The 22,019-nt window shown below is 39.9% G+C and overlaps 1 protein-coding gene across 6 annotated transcripts in view; it reads right to left on the bottom strand.

Moving 5' to 3' along the window:
• Positions 1–747: 747 nt before the first annotated feature.
• Positions 748–22,019, bottom strand: part of elf1 (E74-like ETS transcription factor 1) — a 43,915-nt gene continuing 22,643 nt past the window's right edge. For 3 of the 6 annotated variants that reach the window (XM_084134098.1, XM_084134096.1, XM_084134101.1), the window contains exons 2-9: positions 14,366–14,755; positions 6,773–6,941; positions 5,813–5,920; positions 5,475–5,636; positions 5,154–5,237; positions 4,353–4,545; positions 3,916–4,257; positions 748–3,508 (exon numbers count right to left, since the gene is read on the bottom strand). In XM_084134098.1, the coding sequence (XP_083990224.1) occupies positions 2,710–3,508; positions 3,916–4,257; positions 4,353–4,545; positions 5,154–5,237; positions 5,475–5,636; positions 5,813–5,920; positions 6,773–6,941; positions 14,366–14,437 (1,929 nt within the window). In that variant the 5' untranslated portion in view covers positions 14,438–14,755 and the 3' untranslated portion in view covers positions 748–2,709. Of the gene's footprint in view, positions 3,509–3,915; positions 4,258–4,352; positions 4,546–5,153; positions 5,238–5,474; positions 5,637–5,812; positions 5,921–6,772; positions 6,942–14,365; positions 14,756–17,334; positions 17,503–21,039; positions 21,527–21,890; positions 22,018–22,019 lie in introns of those variants that run through there. The other 3 variants (XM_084134097.1, XM_084134099.1, XM_084134100.1) reach the window with 3 other exon arrangements.

Below are 22,019 nucleotides of genomic sequence, written 5' to 3'. Positions count from 1 at the left end.
ACGAAGGCATCATTTAGCTTCCCATGCCTGATTGTTCAATAACTCTTAGGTGCTTTGCTTCCTGTAGTTAACAGATTGCACTCACACCGTCCTTGCCGAAGTTGCCGCGTCGCTCTGTAGTCTCCAGAAGGAGCAGACAAGCTGAATAAGAGCACATATGGCTGGAAACAGAGCTCCCCATAGCAGCCTCGATTCACAGCAAGATGTGCGAGATACCTGGGAGTGCATCTGACCTCTGTTAATTCACGTTGACAGAAGTAACGCTTGAGGAGATGCACCGGGAGGTATACTTGTTTTAATATGTTGGAACAATGATAGCATCTGCCTTATGGGCTTTGTGTTGTTTAACCAGTACCCAGTCAATCTGTGATCTTGAGATTCAATTTCAGGCATGTGATTGGCTAAGGACAAAAAAGCAGGAAAATATACCGAGACCCCGAACGGGGTATTTATTGATGTAAATAGACTTCTGTCCCTCACATTAAGCTATGAAATAGGCTTCAGATGAATTTGTCACCCAAACTGACGTGAAAAAACCGCCCGGTGTGGCCCTGTTGCGCGGGGACGGCGATTGTGGTTCCGTCCCGGGTTACCATGGTGACGGCTGTGAGATTTTTTTTTTTTACAGATCTGCATGATTCACGTAGGTCACATTTTCAGGTCGGAAAATCCGGAATTCCGGATTAATCCGGAAAAATCACATCCCTGAATTTCCACAGCAAAAACGGAACAGATCACACGTTTACATTAAGGCAAAATTGTTTTTTTATTATATTCTCTTTTGGTTCTCTCTTTTTTTTTTTTTTAGAAAAACAAAATCTAGTATACTAAAAGACAATTGGAAAAATAGGAAAGCCCCAAGAAAAGGCAAGCTGAAATTATAGGAAGAGCACTGGCATACCTTTACCCCAAAACTACAAAGCGTAAAGCCTACGGTCAACAAGACCAGATCCGAAGACCGATTGTCTTATTGACGTTATCTTGCATAATACAAGCTGTAGCCACGATTGTCAGAGCAGCACCAGAACTCTGGTGTTAGTCAAACAGAATTAGAGACAGAGGCCTGATGCCTAAGATCAGCATCTTGCCTTTAGGGAGCTCGGTCCTCAACAACTTCAGTCACTTCTTCCAATTTAGCACAAATTTGGTTTGGATCAACAAGGCTCTGTTTACTTGTGGACATGCCACTATTAAGAGACTCTGCTCTGGATTCATTGGATATAAATGAGGCGAAGAAAGAATGGAGGCCACGGACTACATCAGCTACAAATAAATACATTTTAAAAATCGACCTAAATGTCACAGACCACACCAGGTCTGAGACAATCTGTGATCTGAAAAACAGACATGTAAGGCATCAGTCGAACGATATGTGGTTGATACAGGGTAAAAGTATGACAGCGTAAAGGCAGAAAACCAAAGGACATCGCATTTATAGCACGTATGCTCTGTAAAAATGGCTTTAAACACATCACAGTGAATAAGAACAGCATGATAGCTCAATCTCATAAAGCTATGTTCGGATCCCCTTATATTGAAAAATAGATAAAATATGAAAGGTGTGCGGGATTACATGGAATGCTTTAAATTGGAAAAATACAGCTCGCAATAAACACACATACTGGATTCTTATGGGTAAGATTAGCATACTGCATATTTTCCCTCATTTTTGCATTTGTTTAAAAAAGACTTTTTACACAGAATTTAGAAAATAAATAAATTTGTGGCCATACATCAAATCTAAGTTGTATATATATATATATATATACATATATATATACATATATATATACATATATATATACATATACATACATATATATATGTATTTTTATATATATATCAGTATTTATATATAACTGTGTGCCATTTCATATGAACAAGATTATAATGGGGAAATACTTAAGCAGATGATTTTGGAATTTCTCACTATATTCTTTAGTCTTTTACTATATACAAACAAGGTCCTTGGACAGGAAATGCCCATTTCCATAAAAGCACAGTGCTTTTAAATTTGTGTGAAAATAATAACCTCGTCTGTTCTGCCGGTATGAAGGGGATGAGATAATGTCATAATTCTGTATTAAAAACAGAGCGAATCATACAATCTTCCCCTTCAAAACATCACTTCCAAAACAAAGCATTAACCACCTAGGCACTCTTTCAGTCTTATTCCAATAGGCATCCTTTTGAAGTCCGCTGAGATGGCTACATACGAAAAAACAAAACAAATGTTTCTCCATCTTGTATGTCCCAAGCAACTGCGTGTGTGCATTTTAATCCTAAAGTCAATGGTGTGTTGTTGGTTTCATTTTGGCTTCCCACCAACTCTTCCTTTGGTCCCTCTGCTGGATCAAGTCTTTGGATTTGTCTGTGGAGATGAGAAGAGACTGAAACATCTCAACTGGCACATATGGTGGGAATATCCCTGGTTGGAGAATGGCTGCTCTCCTGTTGGGAGTTTGGGGGTGACGGAGAGCAAACCAAAGAGCTTTTATCATGACATCATGATCGATATCCCTTAAGGTTCAAATTTAGGCACAATATCACAATAACTTTGAGTAAACAAGTCTTCAGGTGAACGCCCATTCTAAACAATCAAGAGCAATAAATTACAGATCATCTGCTCCACTGAAAAAAATCCTGTATTTTTTTTTTTTTTCATTTGTTGGTCGATTGTGTCCACATTCCCCTGCTTGGGCCGATAGTTTAGGTCTCAGCCGGTTCCGCTTTTACCTGGATGAAGTGGGAGGCGGATATCTGCATGGTGACCGGCAGTTCCTGCAGACCTTGAGAGACCTCCGACAGCTCTTTGTCCTCAGGCTCTGGATGCAGGGCCACTTGTCCCCTCACTTCCAGCTCCTCCACAGGGGTGAGGCCCTCACTGGGGCTGCTGGCCAGCTGCGAGCTCATGTCTGAGTGTCCGTTGAGGGTCTGGCCCAGTTCCTGTCCTGCACTGTTGATGATCACAGTTCTGTAGCTCAGCTCCGCCACTCCATCCTCGAACTCCTCTTTGCAGAATGAGGCCAGGCTAGGGTTGCTGTTGACCAGAGATTGGAGGTAATGTGGGTCTAGGATCTCCTCCTTCACCTGCAGGTTTTGAAGTTCGCTGGGCTTCAGGACAGTGGCGATGACCGTTCCGGGCTGCTGGGCCACTACAGGCTGCCCGTTGGCATTGAGGGTGACCAAGCGGGTGATGCCGTTAAGAGACCCGGCTTGCTGTGGTGTGGTGACCCCTCCACTGGATGAGCTCAGAGTGGACATGAGGAGCTGCTGGTGCTGGATGCTGTCTGTCGTCAGAGAGGCGGTCTGGATGGTGAGCACATCTTTACCCCCGGGGCTGGAGGAAGGCACAGTGTGGAGAATGACCCGAGGCGGTGAGGTATGAGTGGGGGAATCCCCATTGGTCAGAACAGAGGACAGCGGCAGGGTCTGCAGGGTGACTGAACCTCCTCCGTGAGCTCCTGACGTGAGGACCATGGGAACTGACCCTGGCATATTTATAGTCCTGAGAGAGAGAGAGAGAGAGAGAGAAGGGCATGGGGTTACAAAGCGGGAACACCTTCGCTGAAACCAGAGACAGTATATAGAAGAGATTACTTTATTGAGAAATTATAAAGCTCAATATAGCGCAATATAATTCCTTTCCTCGTTTTAGTTAAATGGCAACAATGCATGTCATGTACAAGGCTCTGTAATTCATGTTACTGCCTAGGAAAAGTGTTACAAATTATCACTAATGTACATTTTGGTTTAGATACTGTTGCCTAAGAAGGTAGCCAAATATGTAGGCAGCAAAGATAACAAGGCAACTTACTAGATTTATGAAAAAACAGTGCATTATAATTTGTTTTAACTTTCACTTGTGTGTGAGGTTGTCTGTTTATGAATTAGTATACATACACACAAACTCACCTTAAGGAGTGTGTAGGTGCTGGGACAGCAGCCCCTTGATTTGGCTGCAGAACATGGACCGTCTGCAGCATCTGTTCTGCTTGTTTTCCATTGCTGTTCAGACTGGGACTCATCTCTCTCTTCAAGGACTTCAACTGCGCACTCTTCCCCTGCGCACGCGATGAACCGCGGCCCACTGCCCGTCCGTGAGGAGCAGACCTGTGCCCTCCGTAGCCAGAACTGCCGTCGTCCCCTTGGCTATCATCCTCATCAATAATAACCAGATCTGAGGGCATCTCCTTAAACTGGTAAACAAGCCTCTGTCCTTCAACCTTGGCCAGAATACCCCTCTGGTAATAGTACCTGAAAAAGAGCAAGAGGAAGCAGGAGGTCAGGAAAAGCAATTCCTCTGGCATGATTGGTCCCTTTGGGTGAAGTGTTTGTAACCATCGGCTCACCTGAGCGCTCTGCCCATGGTTTCGTAGTTCATATCAGGCTTGTTTTTGTGCTTGCCCCACAACTTGGAGACGGCCTTGGAGTCCACCAGCTTAAAAATGCCTTTCTCTCTCTGCGTCCATTTGATGTATTTGGGACAGGTGTTTTTGTCTTGCAGCAAGGCCAGGAGGAACTCCCACAGGTAGATAGTGTTGCCTACAAGAATAAGGGTCTTTTATATTTCTCTGACGACTCATTAAAAGTTTAGATTTATAAAAAAGCTTAAACAACTTTCATATTTCACATGCGAATCCACAGGTCTTATTTAACCAGCAGAACTGGCAGAGGTGCAATTATTGTATTCTTTCTCATAACCTTAATAAATCAATTCTCCCTTCATGGTAGCCTAACGCTGGGCTGGAAATTAATTAGAGGGGCCTGGCACTAGATTATTCTTGTTTGTCATGTGCTTTGGTCAGAAGTGGTTAAAAACAGCTACCCCGGCAGTGCGAGAGCCATAGAGAGAACAGGCCGGCGTGTCAAGGTGATGTATATGTATGCGTCCGGCCTCCTCTCTGAGCTGGGAATGGTGCGCATGCATAAGGGGCCTCTATCAGGACAGCATCGATGTGCCCTCCAGCCTGCAATCACTTTTAGTTCCCTCACAAACGCAGCACTTTGAGAGCACCTCATCAATTAAGCAGTCGCAACACTGCCTCTCTCTGGCAGTAAGAGTGACTCATGATGCATTTAGGAGAGAGAAAAGCGATAGCTTCCAACTTTTTCTCCTTTACTACCGTGCGGTGATCCAAGATAGCGCTTACCTTTGCCCTCTTTGCTCTTCTTCTTAAGCGGGAGTGTTGGATTGGTGATGGGAGAACAGGGCCGCACTGGTCTTGGTTTGCGCACTGCAGGATGATTGCAAGAAAATAGTTACCTCCCAGACCATCAGATCAACTAAATATATGTTAACAACAAATTTCAAAATAAGAAAAAAAAAAGAAAAAAAAAGAATCAGATGTATTTGGTTGTTTTTTGAACAATCTTTCATTCTTTGGTCTCATCTTCAGCTTTTAATATAATGCAGCAAAAAAGAAACAAATCAAAAAAGGTGTACACTGCCTTCTACTGGAGGATTGTGGTACCTTTGGTTTTCCTGACAGGCTTGGAAAGGTTCTTTTGAGGGATCTCATCCATAGAGGACGTCTCCTCATCCAGGGGACAATCCATGCAGCCGTTTGAGAGCTGCTCTGGACGCAGGGAAATGTAGGTCAGGTCTGATTCCAGCATAGTCCCATATGTGTGAACTACAGAAGGGCAGAGTTCAAGTATTAGAATGCTTGTTTGCTTAAACATTCACAGACAAGACTGAAATGAGAAATAGTATCAGTATGTGTGCCAAGTGACTTTAAGAGGTCTTCCCACAATCATTTCTAAAAAAAAAAAAAAGGACCATGTAAACTGACAGTGAGTCATCACATACTCATGCGTTTCTCATCCAGGATGTTATTAGGGGATTCCATGTTCAGCAGGGCCTCAGCCGCCTCGATGGTCTCCATATTATCCTCTCCGCCTGAGACAGAGGTCTCTACTGTAGATAAAACATTTACATCACTTGACAAACATTAACTTTGGGTTTCACTATTATGGGTTCCACTTAAAAGTGTTTGAGAGTAGTTTTCTTGGATATTTAAAGAACAAATCGATAAAGGTGATTTGTCACGCTGTCCATTAAGGTTTTAATGTTTTTCTATATAGACATATACAAGTGTAATAAGTTTTTGTTTATTTATTGTGAGTTAAATGACAATTTCACACTAAATTATCTTTTTTAATATTATTTTCTTATTAAATAGGAACACACTACAGTTCAAAACTCTGGCAGCAGAAAGATTTTTTTTAAAGAAATTAATACTTTTATTCAGCAAGGATGCATTAAACTGATCAAATTGGACATTTTTATTTCAAATAAATGCTGTTCTTTTGAACTTTCATCAAAGAATCCTGACAAAGATGTATATCATGGTTTCCACAAGGATACCTGGATTAAGCAGCACAACAGTTTTCAACATTGATAATAAAAATATATTTCTCTTGAGCAGGAAATCAGCATATTAGATTGATTCTGAAGAATCATGTGACACTAAAGACTGGAATAGTGACCGCTGAATAATTCAGCTTTGCCATCACAGGGAAACAATACATTTTAAAAGATATTCAAATAGAAAACAGTTATATTGTAATAATATTTTACAATGGTACTGTTTTTCTTGTATTTTAATTAAATAAATGCAGCCCTGGTGAACATAAGAGACTTCAAAGACTTTCAAAAACATTAAAAAGTCGTGTTGTGGACTGCTTCAGGTGCGAGGAATACTGGGATTTATTTTTATTTTTTCAAAAAAACATGCCATCTATAATTGTGATCACTTATTGGACTCACCAGACAGCCCTACATCTCCCATGATGTTCTCTTCCACCACATCCTGAATGGCGTCCACCATGATGCCATTAGTCACCTCATCTGCCTCCAGTCCAGAGTACACCTGCATGAGGTCGGCAGCGGGCACCTGCTCCACGATCACCGCCGGGAACACTGAAGGGTCGTCCAGCTGTAGGAGAACAAACAGAGAGATAAATGCACCATTGATCTAAAATCAACCGCCATGCAGTGCTTTCAGCAGAAAGGCAGTAAAGTGCACCATAATTGCTTTAGAACACATAAATTTGCCCCTTCCCTGCAGATGAAAGCTTCAAATCCACAATCGTCCAGGTTACTCATTCTCACAGAGGCAGAAGTTAATGGCCCATTCATAATGGCTTTAACCTGAGCCGGTTCAGTCACTTGGTTGGACTCTTACTATGTGTCAGTATAACAATAAGGCTAGGCTAGAGACAAGCCTGTGGTATCATGTGATTAAATGATGTAAGCACAAACGTATCATAGTTCCAGTAAGGTTCTTTAGACATGACCCTGTTTGCTCCCAGGGTAATGAGCTTCATGCCAAAAACACCATTTCAGGCTTCCTCATTTCCACCAGCATTCCTGAGTGAGGGTGGAGATCACATTGAGGGAAAAGAGGAAATGGTCGGTACTGGACTCAAGGCACAAGAGACCATTACTCACCCCCCACCACAGTCAACACTGCCAAAATACACCAACATACTTAATAAAAGATGTCTTTATGCTTTCTTATTCTTTTAGGCAATCTAGACGAGTCAGGCATGTTAGTAAAATCAACGTGAAGGGCTTTCCTACATAAAAAAAATAAATAAAAATAGACAACACGCACACAAAATCCATTTCCAGGGAAAACTGGAGCTGAAGATAGCATCGCTGAGTTAGTGACACTGTGTGTGTGTGTGTGTGTGTGTGTGTGTGTGTGTGTGTGTGTGTGTGTGTCCAACCGAATCTCATTAGCCGGCTAGCAGCTCTCATTAGGCCTTCGGATAAGTGCAAGCTATGCAAAACATGTCAGAATAATAAGTGAACATTGACAGAGGGGGAATAATTCAAGAGAAACTACAGTCTGATCGAAGTCTGGTGACCTTTATTTTGACACTTGTAAGAGGGCCGCTTAAATTATGCAACTGTTCATTGTGAGCCTTGTGCCGATCCTCGATATACGCAAAGTACACAAGTTGCGTAGGGACCCAGAACACCAGGGGGACCCCGTTGCTTTCAAAGATTCACTATATAGGCTAATGTAAACATGACGGTCATACTGCAGATTCAACTTGGAGTCATGTGGAAATGTATTTTTTTTTTTTATCCTTAATGATTTCATATTTTTAATTACTGTTTTGGACACGGACATCGTGCAGTGTGGCAGATAATGGCGTGTCTTGACATATGGCTAAGGCTTCCAAATGAACCAATCAGTCCAGAGCAGAAAAATTAAAGAAAAAGCACCAAGAACGTGAAGCAAAAGAGCAAGATTGTATGTTTTTTTGTAATATTTTTACTTATTAGTCTTAGTCTCGACAAACCATGCAATTAATTTATTAAGTCCACTGATTCGTTAGAAATGCCCCATGAAGAAATGTAATTTTCAGTTTGTGTCAGTACACATCAATAATCGAAATGTTCTTATACGTATTTTAAGAAATAAACACATTCCTGTTCAGTCATACAAGCTGTCGTGTGACTCCTGTCAGTGCTTTAAAAACAATGCGCATTAATCTAACGTTGGCCTATTTAGAGAATTATTGAAGCTATATTTTTTGTGTAAATACTTTTATCTTTTGCTCTTATATGAATGTGATATTTAAATAAAAACTAGAAAAAACATTAATTGAAACGTTACTGATATCATGCATCTGCACTGTTTTAGGCACTAACATGGGGCCCCTAAGCTTTGCTTAGGGCCCGCAGAGGTTTAGGACCGGCATTAATGACAAGTGATTGCTTTTCCACAGGGACTACATTTCAGGATTTATTCTGCCCTTTTTTTAAATTCACTAGGAATACATGAATGCATGTGTCTGTTGTGTCATGTAACCACTAGGTGGCAGTAGAATGCAGTTTTTCACCTTTCCAGTTGTACAACTGTATGAAGATTATCAAAACAGGAACAACATGAACATGCAAAAACATAAATGTTTTTGCTTGTTCCTGGCCAAATAAATTAATCACATACACGCACGCACAAACAAACACACTTAACAATAACTGATCAGTGTAATACAGTACTGCAGGAATGCTTGAAATATTGTCTCTTTGGAAACAATATTGTGAAACACATAAGCCATCTTACATCTTCCTTTGGCAGGATTTTCTGTTTTTGTTCCATCATGCTTGGACTATTTGCTGTTGTTATGGCATTTCCCCCCAGAGACTCAATGGGTTTGGCTTTCCAAATCTCAGTTCAAGGCCAGAATAATTCATTCAGTAGTGTAACACAAACTCCAAACTACTATAAACAGATTCAATGGCGAAATCGTTTGAGGATGCATAATATAATTTAGCTATTGCAAAATTGAACACTTTAGCTACTGTTTAATCTGGATATACACTACTGTTCAAAGGTTTGGGGTCTGTAAAACTACATTCAATTGATCAAAAATACAATAAAACAGAAATATTGTGAAATTTTACAATTGTTTGGTATTTACAGGCCATCTGTTCAGGGTGTCCCCTGCCTGGGGCCCAGATGCTGGGATGGATGAACGAGCTGATGGATTGATTGATTTCTATTTTAATACATATTCCTGTGATATCACAGCTGAATTTTCAGAAGCATCATTACTCCAGTCTTCAGTGTCACACGATCCATAGAAATCATTTTAATATGCTGATTTGGTGCTCAAGAAACATTTCTTATTATCACCAACGTTAAAAACAGTTGTGCTGCTTAACATTTTTGTGGAAACTGATTAAAAAAAAATTCAGGATTCTTCTGTGAATAGAAAGTTTAAAAGAACAGCATTTATTTGAAACAGAAATATTTTGAAAGAGTTTAATTGTCTTTACTGCAACTTTTGATCAATTTAATGTGTCCTTCCTTACTGAACTAAAGTATTAATTTCTTTAAAACATAAAAATTCTTACTGACCCCAATTTTTGAAACGTTGGTGTACACCAACTAAATGTTAGATTTCTGTATGCGTTGTTCATCAGTATACTAAGAGAAGAGTTTTAACAAGGCTAGACAGACACCCGGTGAATCCCATAAGCCATGACTGCTGAGAACGTGGGAAATTTATTCTGTGCATTCGTTCAGTCGCTGCATTGTGTCCTGCCATACCTTGGAACTACAGACATCAGATATCAGGATTATGCAAAAAACTTTGGTGATCGGTTTACATAGCCTCTCTCATTTTGCCAGACAGGTAAATGCAAAATAGCAGAGCATGTCTCTTAAAATGAAAAATGTCTTGCATTAAATGCTTTTGTCATTAGACCACTTTATGATGTAAATCGAACAGGTATGCACTGATAGATATAAGATTTAAAATGTTAATTCAGCTTTTTTTTTATTTTTTTAAGTAAATATCTTAATCTTGCACATTAGTAAAAAAGAGTAAAGCTTCTCTATTTTTTTTTTTAAACAGACTATCATAAACCTTTAACATCCTCTTTTTTTTCAGAATTATCAACCACATTTCTAAAAGGGAAACATCAGATAAAGATCAGTTATTTGAATACTTGAGTTCTGTGTTCCCACTGTGTGCATAAACCTGATAACATGCGCCTTGTTCTGCAGTTCCACTCTCTTCTGCTTTACCTGATGCTAACCCACTGATACAATGCAAGACCCTCACTTGCAATGTTGGAGACAGGTTCTTTGATGATTCTCTGTGCACTAACCAGGCGTGATGCCACAGGTTTTCAGTAATAAGCAATTCGTCTGTTGACCGCTAATGCTGCGTGATGTCACGTCATCACAGCTATAGGACATGTATGATGTGGCAAAGAGAAGTTATGTAGTGATTTTATAGACTGTTGATGCAAAACAGCTAGAGTGTGTACTTGTTAAAAATGCTCTGATGCCAAAAAGCATAGCTTTTGCCACACAAGAAACACTGACAGCCAAACTACAGTGTATTAAAGAAATTCCACTATTAATGATGTCTTTACCATTCAAAAGTATTTTATGCTCACCAAGGCTGCATTCATTTGACCAAAAATACACTAAAACAGTAATATTGTGAAATTGTATTTTTATATATTTTAAAATGTAATTTATTCCAGTGATGGCAAAGCTGAATTTTTAGCAGCCATTATTCCAGTCAGTTTCACATGATCCTACAGAAATCATTCTAATATGATGATTTGGTGTTCAAGAAATTTGGTGTAGAAGATAGTTGCGCTGCTTATTTTGTGGAAACCATGATTCATTTCTTTTAAGCATTCATTGATGAATATAAAGTTCAAAAGAATAGCACTTATTTGAAATATACACTGCAAAAAAGTATATGATCAATAAGTTATGACAACATATGCTATTACATTGCCTTGACTCATCAAAATAAGTTAAGCAATTTTTTACTTTTTTATAAGTTATACAAGATTCAGCTCATTTTTTAAAGTCAGTTTCATGTAATTTCAGTTGAAATGACTTAAACATCCAAGTTGATTGTACTTAATTTAAGGCAGCAGCTCTTTTTTTCAGTGTAGAATGTCTTTAATATCACATTTTATCAATTGAATATGTCCTTGCTGAATAAAAGTATTAATATATATATATATTAATGACGCCAAACTTTGAACAGCAGTCTAAACTCATTGGCAATATTGTGGGAGCAGGTGCACAAAGTGCATTGAGGCCAGAGTCACAGACAAGTGACTTCATTGAGTGCTTGTTTATATAATGTCAAGTAGTAGTGAGATGTTTGATTAATTATAGTTTACTTTGTTATACACAAAATGTTGTCTTTGTTTACTAAACTAATTAAAATAACTGATATGATTCCTATATTTGCTATCTCTCACCCAATACATTATGCTTTTAAAATAATTTAAGAGGTAATGTATTTTACTTAAAAATACCTTTAATATAAAATTGACCTTCTATAAATACCTTTAATATTAATATAACTTAAAAATGTCCTTTTTACACACTCTAACCTCAAATTATCATTCCACTGTACTGTGGATACTTGCCCAATACTTGCACTCGGCCCCTAAAATGTGATCGGTTATCCCTATTTTTATAACCTAACAAATAAGTAAACTTGCATGCACAAAGCTCATTCTGAAAACCTGACGATGCAAGAAAACCCTGTTTATACGAGAAATTACTTTGTTTTGACATCAACAGACATGCACATGAGACATGCGCATACTAAATAAGTCACCAGAACGTTGGTGAAGGTGTTTACATACAGAGTGAAAATGAGGTCATGGGTAAAAATCTAGTTGTGCCAGTTGTTTTCTGCTTAAAACGTTTACAGCATTTAAGAGGTTGTAACATTATGTTGTTGGGCTAATCTGTGATTATCAGTGTAAGATTGTGCATGTAAATGCATTAAGTGCCTTTGGAGATCTGGATCTAGTACAGAACTGCTGTTGCGTGCTGAAGCTGAAGTCTGACACGGTGCCTTAATATCATTTCACTCCCATTACACGACAGCTTGACTTATGGGGGTAATTATTGGCTCTGCAAAGTCCAGCACGGCTAATCATTATGGTCCAGAGAAGCATCTGGACATATTTCACAGCACCCATGTGTGGAAAACCCAGCACACACAGTGAGAAGAGTCTAGGTTTATCTTGTGCAGTCCCCCAAAAAGCCCCTCTATTGTTAGCAGTGGGAGTCAAAAGATATCTGAGACTGTAGGGCGACTGGTAGAGCATATTTACGAGGGTGCTGTAATAGAGTGAGGGGACTTAGGGAGTGACCGAAAAGCCAACATCATTTAAAAACAATAGTAGATTTCTGGGTGGAACAGGACTCTTCTCCCACGCTGCAACAAGTTAGGCAGGTTAGGCCTGAATCTAGATTTCAGTTCCCTTTCAGTCAGTAAGGGAAGAGGTCGGTCACACCTGATCCATTCACATGACTGCACAAACACACGCTTAAGATTAAGATCATGATTCTAGTCATCTCAACTCAGAGAGAGTAGACAGAACAAACCAAAACACAACAGTACGACGGCTCGCTGGTATCCACAAATACAGTGGCCCAAAAAGGATTTGGACACTTAAAGGCACACTATGCAGTTTCCGTTTTTCTCAAACAGCGACCCCTAGAGTTGCTGTGGAGTACTTGTATTTAACGTTACTGACGTAAATACCACTAACGCAGAGCCGTCTCTGCACTCTTCCAACCGTGCTTTCTTTGTCGACTCTGCCATGATTCACGTCTGAAATGCGTGCTAGTGTCTTCCATAGAGGCTGCTTCATATGTTGTTGATGTATGTTAACATGATGCCGTAAAGCAAATTGTGATTCTCGCGAAATTTGTCAGGGCGCCACCTGTCAAACTTGCTCTCGCCCTACTACGAGTTTGTTTACCATTGAAATTATTTCGAAGCTGTTATATTAAGATACAAATCTTGCATAGTGTGCCTTTAAGCCACATTTAAAACTGTATAAATGTATTACAAAAAAAAACAAGAGGCACTTACATGGCTCGGCTCCACATTATATTTATCCGCATTGTTAATTCCTTATACCCTAAACCGCAGGAATTGCTGGCTGTTCCTCAAACCTGCTTCAGACCAATGGGTGACAGGGCTTTTACTGTCTATGCATAAATCAAACTTTTAAAATATATTTAAATATAAAACAGTTATTTTCAATTTACTGTTTTTTTTACTGTATTTTGATCAAACAAATGCAGCCTTGGCGAGCATAAGAGACTTCTTCTAAAACATTACAAAAATCTTACAGACCCCAAACTAGTAGTGAAAATTGATGAAAACGAAGACAAAATATCTTGGACATTGTCAAACTTTGTGGAACATGTTTATCCCAGGACACCTGTGTAAACTTGAGGAAAACTAACTTGAAATAACAGAAAAAGTGGTTCAGAAAAGTTAGTCCTGAGAAAAGCCACTTGATTTGATATATTGTATCCAATGCAATGAAATTCAAATATTCCTTAAGTGTCCAAATACTTTTTGGGGCCACTGTATGCAACATAATTAAGCGTCCTGAAGCTGAAATGCTACTTTCATTCTCAACTTGGTTTTCGTATAAGAATTCAAACACACTGAGTTCAGACTGACTGGCGATTCGTACATCTCAGTCTTTCCATCTGAACCCTGCCAGCAACCCACACAGTGATCTCCCAACCCTCTCCTTGCACTCTTAATGTTCCACCTTCCTCCCTCCCTTCCCTTCATGCCCAGCATCAAAGGCACAGACCTTTGAAAAACCATTGTCCCCATTTTAAGACCCCGCCTGTGGGGCTGGATAGACAAAAAGAGTACCTAAACATAGAGAAACCAAGTTTACGTGCCTAATAACAAAGATTGCTGATGCCAAAATATTTCAGTGCTTTCAGGTCAACGATGAAGGGCCGATCAGTATATTCTGAATATTCAGAATATTCTCACACAGAAAACAACAAATGTGGTTGTGATGTACCTGATTGATTTCATCCATCCCATTGCTGGCGAACTCAAAGACAAGCTCGCTTGACTGGACCGCAGTGGTCATGGTGTTGTAGGGAGAGAGAGAGGGTAGGACACAGGATGACAGGCAGAGGGTTCCTACCCCTCCACGCACTCCCCGGACGCTTTGCACCACACCCCTCGGCACAGGAAGCACTCTGAAGCAGGAACACTGCTGAGGTAATCTGCTGCTTTCACAAAATAAGAGGCACTGTTAGGTAAAAACAGAGTTCCCTTTTTTGGTCCTGCACGCTGCTGACTTTTTTCCCCTCCAGATGACGAACAGGGTGGCGGAGGACTCAGGGCAACGGTACTGCGTGATGGAGGAGGTTTCTCGCTCCAGCTGTGTCTGGGGCATCTAAACCTTCAAGAGAGAAACAGAGAGGAAAAGGAACATTAGGAAACTGCGACTGAGCAAAATGGGCTGTGTCACATTATCAGAGAGAGAGAGGGCTGGGATGGCCGGACGAGCCTGAGACCGTACCGCTGGGACTGAGGCGAGAGGCTAATTTTCTGACTCTATGAAGCGTTCGCTCACTGCTGGGGAGACTTTCGGCTCACCAATCCCATTCTTGGCTCCGAACGCCCAAAGCTGCCTCAAAGACAGACTCTGAGGAAGTCTGGCCGGGCAAAATGAAAAAGTACGAGTGGAAAACGTACTCTGCTTTCCAGCAACACATTCATCACTGGCACGCTTCATTTTCTTTGGCTCTGACTCCTGTTTACCCTCTGAGATCATAACAATACAACTGTTGCATCACTGTGTTGCCCTGTATTCACTTGGAATCACAATATATATCAGCCAATTATTTAAAAAAATATTTTAAACGTCATTTTTAAATATTCAAAGTAAAAAAAATTTATTACTTCAAATACTATTTTAAATAATTTGCCAATGAAACAGATCATTTAAATATATTTACAATATTTCTATTATTTAAGATTATTTTAATTATTATTTAAAATAATATTTTAAATATTTACTTAATTATTTAAAATAAATAAATTGTGGGTTTTTTTTAATACAAAATAATACAGAATTTTAATTTATCAGTTATCGACCATACCATGAAAATAATCGGCTAATAGGTATCAGGTAGAATTCTAATATTGGTATGGTACTAATATCATTCACACTATTCTGATTGAATGATGTTTCAAATGATGGACAAAAATCACTAAAAGCAGCGAGACAGCTGGTCTACTTTCATTTTGAATGCCTGGTTTAATTCGTCAAGGTTCAGATGCATAAGTGAACCTCTTCAGTGGCAGTGCGGAGGAAGGGATGAGGGGCATGGATCACACAGGATATGAGATCACCCAGCCTGATCAAAGGGGTACTGTAAACAAGGTTTGGTTATCAGAGTAGAAGGGCCCAAACACACCCTCATCCAAAGTCCACATTCACTCCTCACACTGAAGCCAGCTGAACTACGGAAACCCAAAAACACAAGAATCACAGGCCTATGAGAGAAAGAGTACCCTCTTCCCAGCCCTGAGGTGGCGAGAAGGAACAGAAGGGTCTGCAATCTGGTTAAAGATTAAACGAGTGCTGTGGGGAGAGGAGGGAAGGTTTGGACGAACCACTGAAGGGGGGTGTAAAATGGCAGGCAGTGGAGCGGCCCACGTCTCCTCTGTGGCAGGGTGGGGCTTGTTTGCTTTGAAACGACAGTGTGTGTGCGTGTGTGCGTGTGTGTGTGTGTGTGTGTGTGTGTGTGTGTGTGTGTGTGTGTGTGTCAACAAGTGCATACCAGGTTGAATGGTGTCTGGGGGTTGGGGTAGGTGGGGTGGGTGGGTACAAGGGTTTAATGGGGGCAGTTAAAGAGAATAGGAAAGATAGGTCCGTGTGGGTGTAGGTGGCAGGGGGCTCAAACAAATGTTCTGTTTAGCTCAGTCTCTGCCCAAGACCTCTGTAGCAGCTGGAGTCTCATCTTCAACATGTGGCCTTGTGCGGCCTTGTCTCTACAAGAGAGGACCATGATGGTGTATCCCATAACAGAGAGGCCCAACCTATTATTAGCACTAACCAAACTAGGTGGTTGCTATGGTGTTCTGGTAGGTTTCTAGGGGCTTACGTCAAATAAAAAGAGGTCATCCTCAAGTCTCTTTGATGATCTGGTAGAGTATGAGTATATTAAGAGAGATATTAAAATTCTGTATGATACTAATACTAAATTAATAATTATTATTTTCATGTTAATGGCCAATAACCAACAAACGGCTCATATTATACTTTTAAACTATTATGTCTAAATAAATAAAACAAATGCTACAAGTTCTACATTATAATGTACAGTATGAAGAAAAATAAAATTCATCGGCCCATACAGTATATATCTAAGATCGACTGCCGTTCAAAAGGTTGGGGTAGGTACGATTTTGTAATGTTTCTGTCTCTTATGCTCACCAAGGCTACATCATGATCCTTCAGAAATCATTCTAATATGCTGCTTTGGTGCCCAAGAAACATTTCTTATTATAAACGATACTGAAAACACTTGTTTTGCTTAATATTTTTGCGAAAACCTTGACTTTTTTTAGGATTCATTCTTTCAAAAGTTCAAGAGAACAGTATTTATTTGAAACAGAAATCTTTTGTAACATTATAAATGTCTTTACTGTAACCTTTAATCAATTTAATGTGTCCTTGCTGAATAAAAGTACTCTTTTTTTTTTTTTTTTAATCTCAAACTTAAAAATTAACAAATATCGGCTGATGCATCATGCATCCCTATATATTGGTTTTCTAAATATGGAAAGGGTTCCTACTTCAATTTATAAGGCAAATCGATGGGGTATTTTAGAGCACTTTATATCAAGTAAAGGCACATTTCTTCTCAACAAACTGCACATACCCGTATAGCATAAACAGTGCTAACAATTATAATCACAACTATACTGATATCAGGCAAATCAAGACCACACAGAGTGGGTCATGCCTACCTCTGCAGTCTGGGAAAGCACTCGCCCATGAAGTCTCCGTAGTGCGAGCCAAGGGTCAGAAGTCGCCAAACAACAGCATGGCTGAGTTCTGCCTCCTTCTTTACAGACTAGCTCAAAATGGTCTCATGTCATTTTCGGTTCTTCTTTCCGATTCAAAAAGCTCTCCGTACCTCAAACTACAGCTGCATATGCCACAGCCAAAGCTCGCAGCTTGAAATTCTATTAGACGATCTTGCCATGGTCTACAACCCTGCTTTGGAGTAATGAAGTAATTCACACCACTTGACGGTGATGTGCTGGCAAATGAAAGCGTGATATGGGATTGATGAGAACGTTTCACACAGAGAGATGAGCCTGGTGGGGAGCAAAATCGTGCAAATCTGTGATCGCATGCACCATGCTGCTCTCCGTGCTGATTCCCAGTTGTATATAACAAGACCTCGTGCCGGGCACACGGTGAGTGATCTACGCTACCGTGACGGCAGCCTGCAAACGATACAAGGGGATGCGACAACAGTTGCCTATAGTCCCAACATGTGCACACAAACAAAGGCCTGCTGCACGTCATCCAGAGGCGCCGAGAGGGAGGTAGAGTTACTCAGTACTCAAGACTTCAGTAAGCAAACACTCCAGGGTGGGGCTTGCATGGAATCACTCCATGGCTGAGGTCTGCCAAGGATACACACTCAGCAAACAAGGTAAAACTATGAGGTGTACATGAAAAACGTCTGTCCCGAGTCCTAATGCAGCAGCTGGTACGAGTCTGGCAAAGCGCCTAGTCTGTGTTGTCAAAACAAGTAAATATGAAGCAAGACGCTGACTAAAATGTTGGACAGAATAACCAGTTTGAAAGGGAGAATGATTACGAACAAATACATCTTACCCTATTGACCCTGTCGACCCACCCGCCCCTGTAGCGTCCTCAGCTGAGTTCAGTGTTGACCATGAAAGGATGTAATTTAATCCAACCGAATGGCTAAGCCATGAGTCACCCTGACAATGGAATTCAATCAAGGAGCAAGCAAATTCAAGCACGAATTATCATCTAACATAGGTGAGCAGTTTGATGGGAATGCTTATGGATTCAAGATGTGGTGTGATCGTGAGCTGCCTTATTCTTATGACATCACTAGGATGGATGGAAATGGTTTTGAAGAGGGCGAAGCAATCTCTAGTTACTCTGTGGGGAGTGACGTCATGGCAATGGTGATGTCAACACATTTGAGAAAAACTAGACTCAAAATAGCTTGGGATACTATATGCTTTTGGAGAGACACTGACTAAGAGAAAGCGAGAGGAAAATGAAGCTCTTTTCTTGCTAGGTCAGGAAGGAGGACTGGCATTCCTGGCATTCCTGGAATTTCAGAACATGCCAGTTTTGAGCGTTTTAGTAAAAACACACTCCACAAGCAAAATGTGACATTAAAACACCTCCAGTGAGCCAGTGAACATATATGTGTCGTGCAAGACATCTGAAGGCTTGTTCTCACTTACTAAAGGGAAGAGAAACCCTGAGGGTGGAATTAAGCCAAAAGCAGCCTTTAAATCAATATGGAGGACAAAGTCTCTTTTAACAGGGTCAGCTGCTTGACTCAGCAGAACATGGATGTTTTTAGCCCAGTTCCTGTGAGGATGTGATGCTTCAACTCAAGTGAAGTCCTGTAATGCTGTGATAATGAACTTAGGGACTATGGATAATGAACTTGAATGTACTCATCTATATGGCCACATATCATTTAAACTGTCCTGACAAAAGTTACTAGCTTTATGTCCAAGTAATACCAATGTATTAAACTTCACAGTACACAGCACCAATTTTGAATAATATACAACTGAACAACCTTTTTAAAATATTTAATATTAATACTGTTCAAAAGTTTGGGGGCAGTAAGATTGTTTTATTGTTTTTACATAAGTCTCTTATGCTCACCAAGGCTGCATTTGTAAGGCTGCAAAAATAGAACAAAAACAGTAATATTGTGAAATATGATTACAATTCAAAACAACTGTTTTCTATTTTAATATAATGAATTTTCAGCATCAATACTCCAGTCTTGACAATCAGCATCATTACTCCAGTATTGATTGACACATGATCCTTCAGAAATCATAACATGCTTATTTGGTGCTCAAGAAACATTTCTTATTATTATTCATGTTGAAAACAGTTGTGCCTCCTAAAAGAACAGCATTTTATTTGAAATATAAATATATTTTGTAACATTATAAATGTCATTGCTGAATAAAAATAATAATATTTTTAAAAAACACATTTGAATGCTACTTTAAATATAACAAATTAAATTGGCAATTAAATAACAATGCAATATGTAATTAAATGATTTATAATAACTAAATGATTTTGAACCAGTGATTTGTGTCTTCTTTTTATCAAAATTACTGTTTGATTTATATCAACAATATATGTTAATTAATTAAGACAGTTAGATTGTTGACATATTTCCTAATTTATTGTCCCACTTGTTGACAATAAGATAAGACAAAACTGACTATGTACACATGTATAGCTCACAAAGATGAGCATTATGATCAAAAAGCCCATGTGCCTGTTCATGCACTCGGCCGCAGTTTGCATGCGATTATGCACGAGCATCCAAATATGCACGTCTGAAAGCAGCCACGTCAGTAAAAATAGCGAAGGTACCATACTGAGTACTTCAGAAAGACTATATGTACATTTCTTTTTTAGTGTCAGCACTGGTATTTGATGTGCCTACATTGATGAGAAAGGCTGGCTTTCTCTTCTTCTAAAAGTGATGTGAAAGTATCAGCATCACACACCCCTTTTGTTGGTCACAGAAGTGGAGAATAGTATATTATACATCAGGGAGAAAGGTCAAGGGCCTGTGAGGCGAATGTTTGCTAATTCAACAGAACAAGAGAGACGGCAATTAATGAGACGAGCATACAAGCAACTCCCATGGCCACATCAGCCTACAACAACACGGCACAGAAGTCGACATTTCACAGTGTGTTTCCAATACAGACCCGAAAAGTGTTTCGAGGATAAAAGCATAAAACCAGGTAAGATTTTAAAAAAAGGACATTATAAAAACGAGAGCAATCTTTGTGAGGGAAAGGGAATGACGAAAAAAAGAAGCGGAGAGAGAGACAAACACGTTGCTTCGAGAAGCGCCACTTCTGCTATGCTAAAACCGAGAGAGAGAAGAAAGGCTTTACCTTCTGCTAGCTTTGCAGGAGATGAAGCAAATTTAATCTGATCTCTCAAGTCTTGTACTTTTCCACTCCCCCTCAAGGTGCTAGAAAAAGTCAAGGGGCCCACACCCACCTGAGACAGGAGCTGTTATCTTTGAGCCTGGAGCTCAGCTCTCCAAACATTAAAGGCTGGGGAGGAGAGACTGAGGCCAGGTGAAGGCAAAATCCCTGCCACTAAACTCAGTAGGGTCTAAAGACGCTTGGTTAACATCAGTTGTGTTGATCTCTCCCAGACGGAAACTTGTTTGAGGAGATGAAAGAGAGCATCCCCCCCATTCATGATTTTCCAAACAATTTTAAGATGATTCAAATTGCATTTTATAAAAATGTCAACTTCGTTTACGACCAAAAATTATACAACCTACACTATGAAATGAGCTTCCAGTTGGTCAAACTTTAAGCCATGGTAAAGGAACCCTAAACTAAACACATTCAAATGCAAAAGGAAAAAGAACAGCCACAACTGACCTGTGAATCGTGCAGTGACAGGAAATGCATCACTGAGCAGTCGGTTTCTGCTACTTCCTGACTGTTAGACCACAAACAAGCGAACACTTCTCTCTCATTTTGAGAGTGGAAACTTCTTCCCCTTCCTCTTAGATTCCGTATTTCTCACTTTTTTGTGTTTTCGACATGTTTGACTGCAGTATATTTATATTTAGTTGGTAACCACTATTGGAATAAAACATTATGCTTTAACAATAACAGCATGGCACACGGTCTACTCGTCAATTCACATTTATTGAATTCTTTTTTTTATTTTTTATTTAAAGGGTCCCTACTTTTACACTGAACCCCCGTCTTCATCACCATCAGATCATGCCACCCTTCAGCGGTTTGTTTCTGAGAAGAACAAAACAAGTCTGGTTCTCCGAATTCTAAAAAAAAACATCTTCAGACACCTTCAAAAAGCTTCACTTATCTCAGATATCATCCCAAAGAGCTGATACCACCACACGCACAATCAAACAATGTATTATAAACTAAAACCATCAAGACCGAGCTCACAAACACAAATCTCATGATTTAAAATTACATATATTCTCAATTAGAAACCAATTGTTTTATAGACTCAATTCCATGTAGCATGAGTGTCACAGACTGGGGTTAATTACTGAGAAAACAACATGAGGAACAGAACTTGGTGCACCCTTACTCACTTCCTCTCTCACATCTCTTACTCTCAGTCTCAGGGTTCATCTGCGACTAATCGCTTAGCTATTTCCTCTACGTGGATGTAGTGTCGTCAGGCATTGGTACAGATGCTGATGGGCAAGAAAAGGGCTGATGTTTAAAAATGTAAGCAGATTATATCTTACCAGCAGCGAGCTGAACCAAACTGATGGACTTCTTAAAAGGCACATGGTGTGTGCTACATAATGTTAAAAATGTTCTTCCCCGTGATCTGTTTCTACTATGTGGCAACAGGCCGCACACCACAGATAGGA

Source organism: Abramis brama, assembly GCF_963993115.1.
Source record: "Abramis brama genome assembly, chromosome: 13".
Lineage (NCBI taxonomy): Eukaryota > Metazoa > Chordata > Actinopteri > Cypriniformes > Leuciscidae > Abramis > Abramis brama.
Note: the sequence above shows the minus strand (reverse complement) of the source record. Positions and strands in the feature narration are given on the sequence as shown.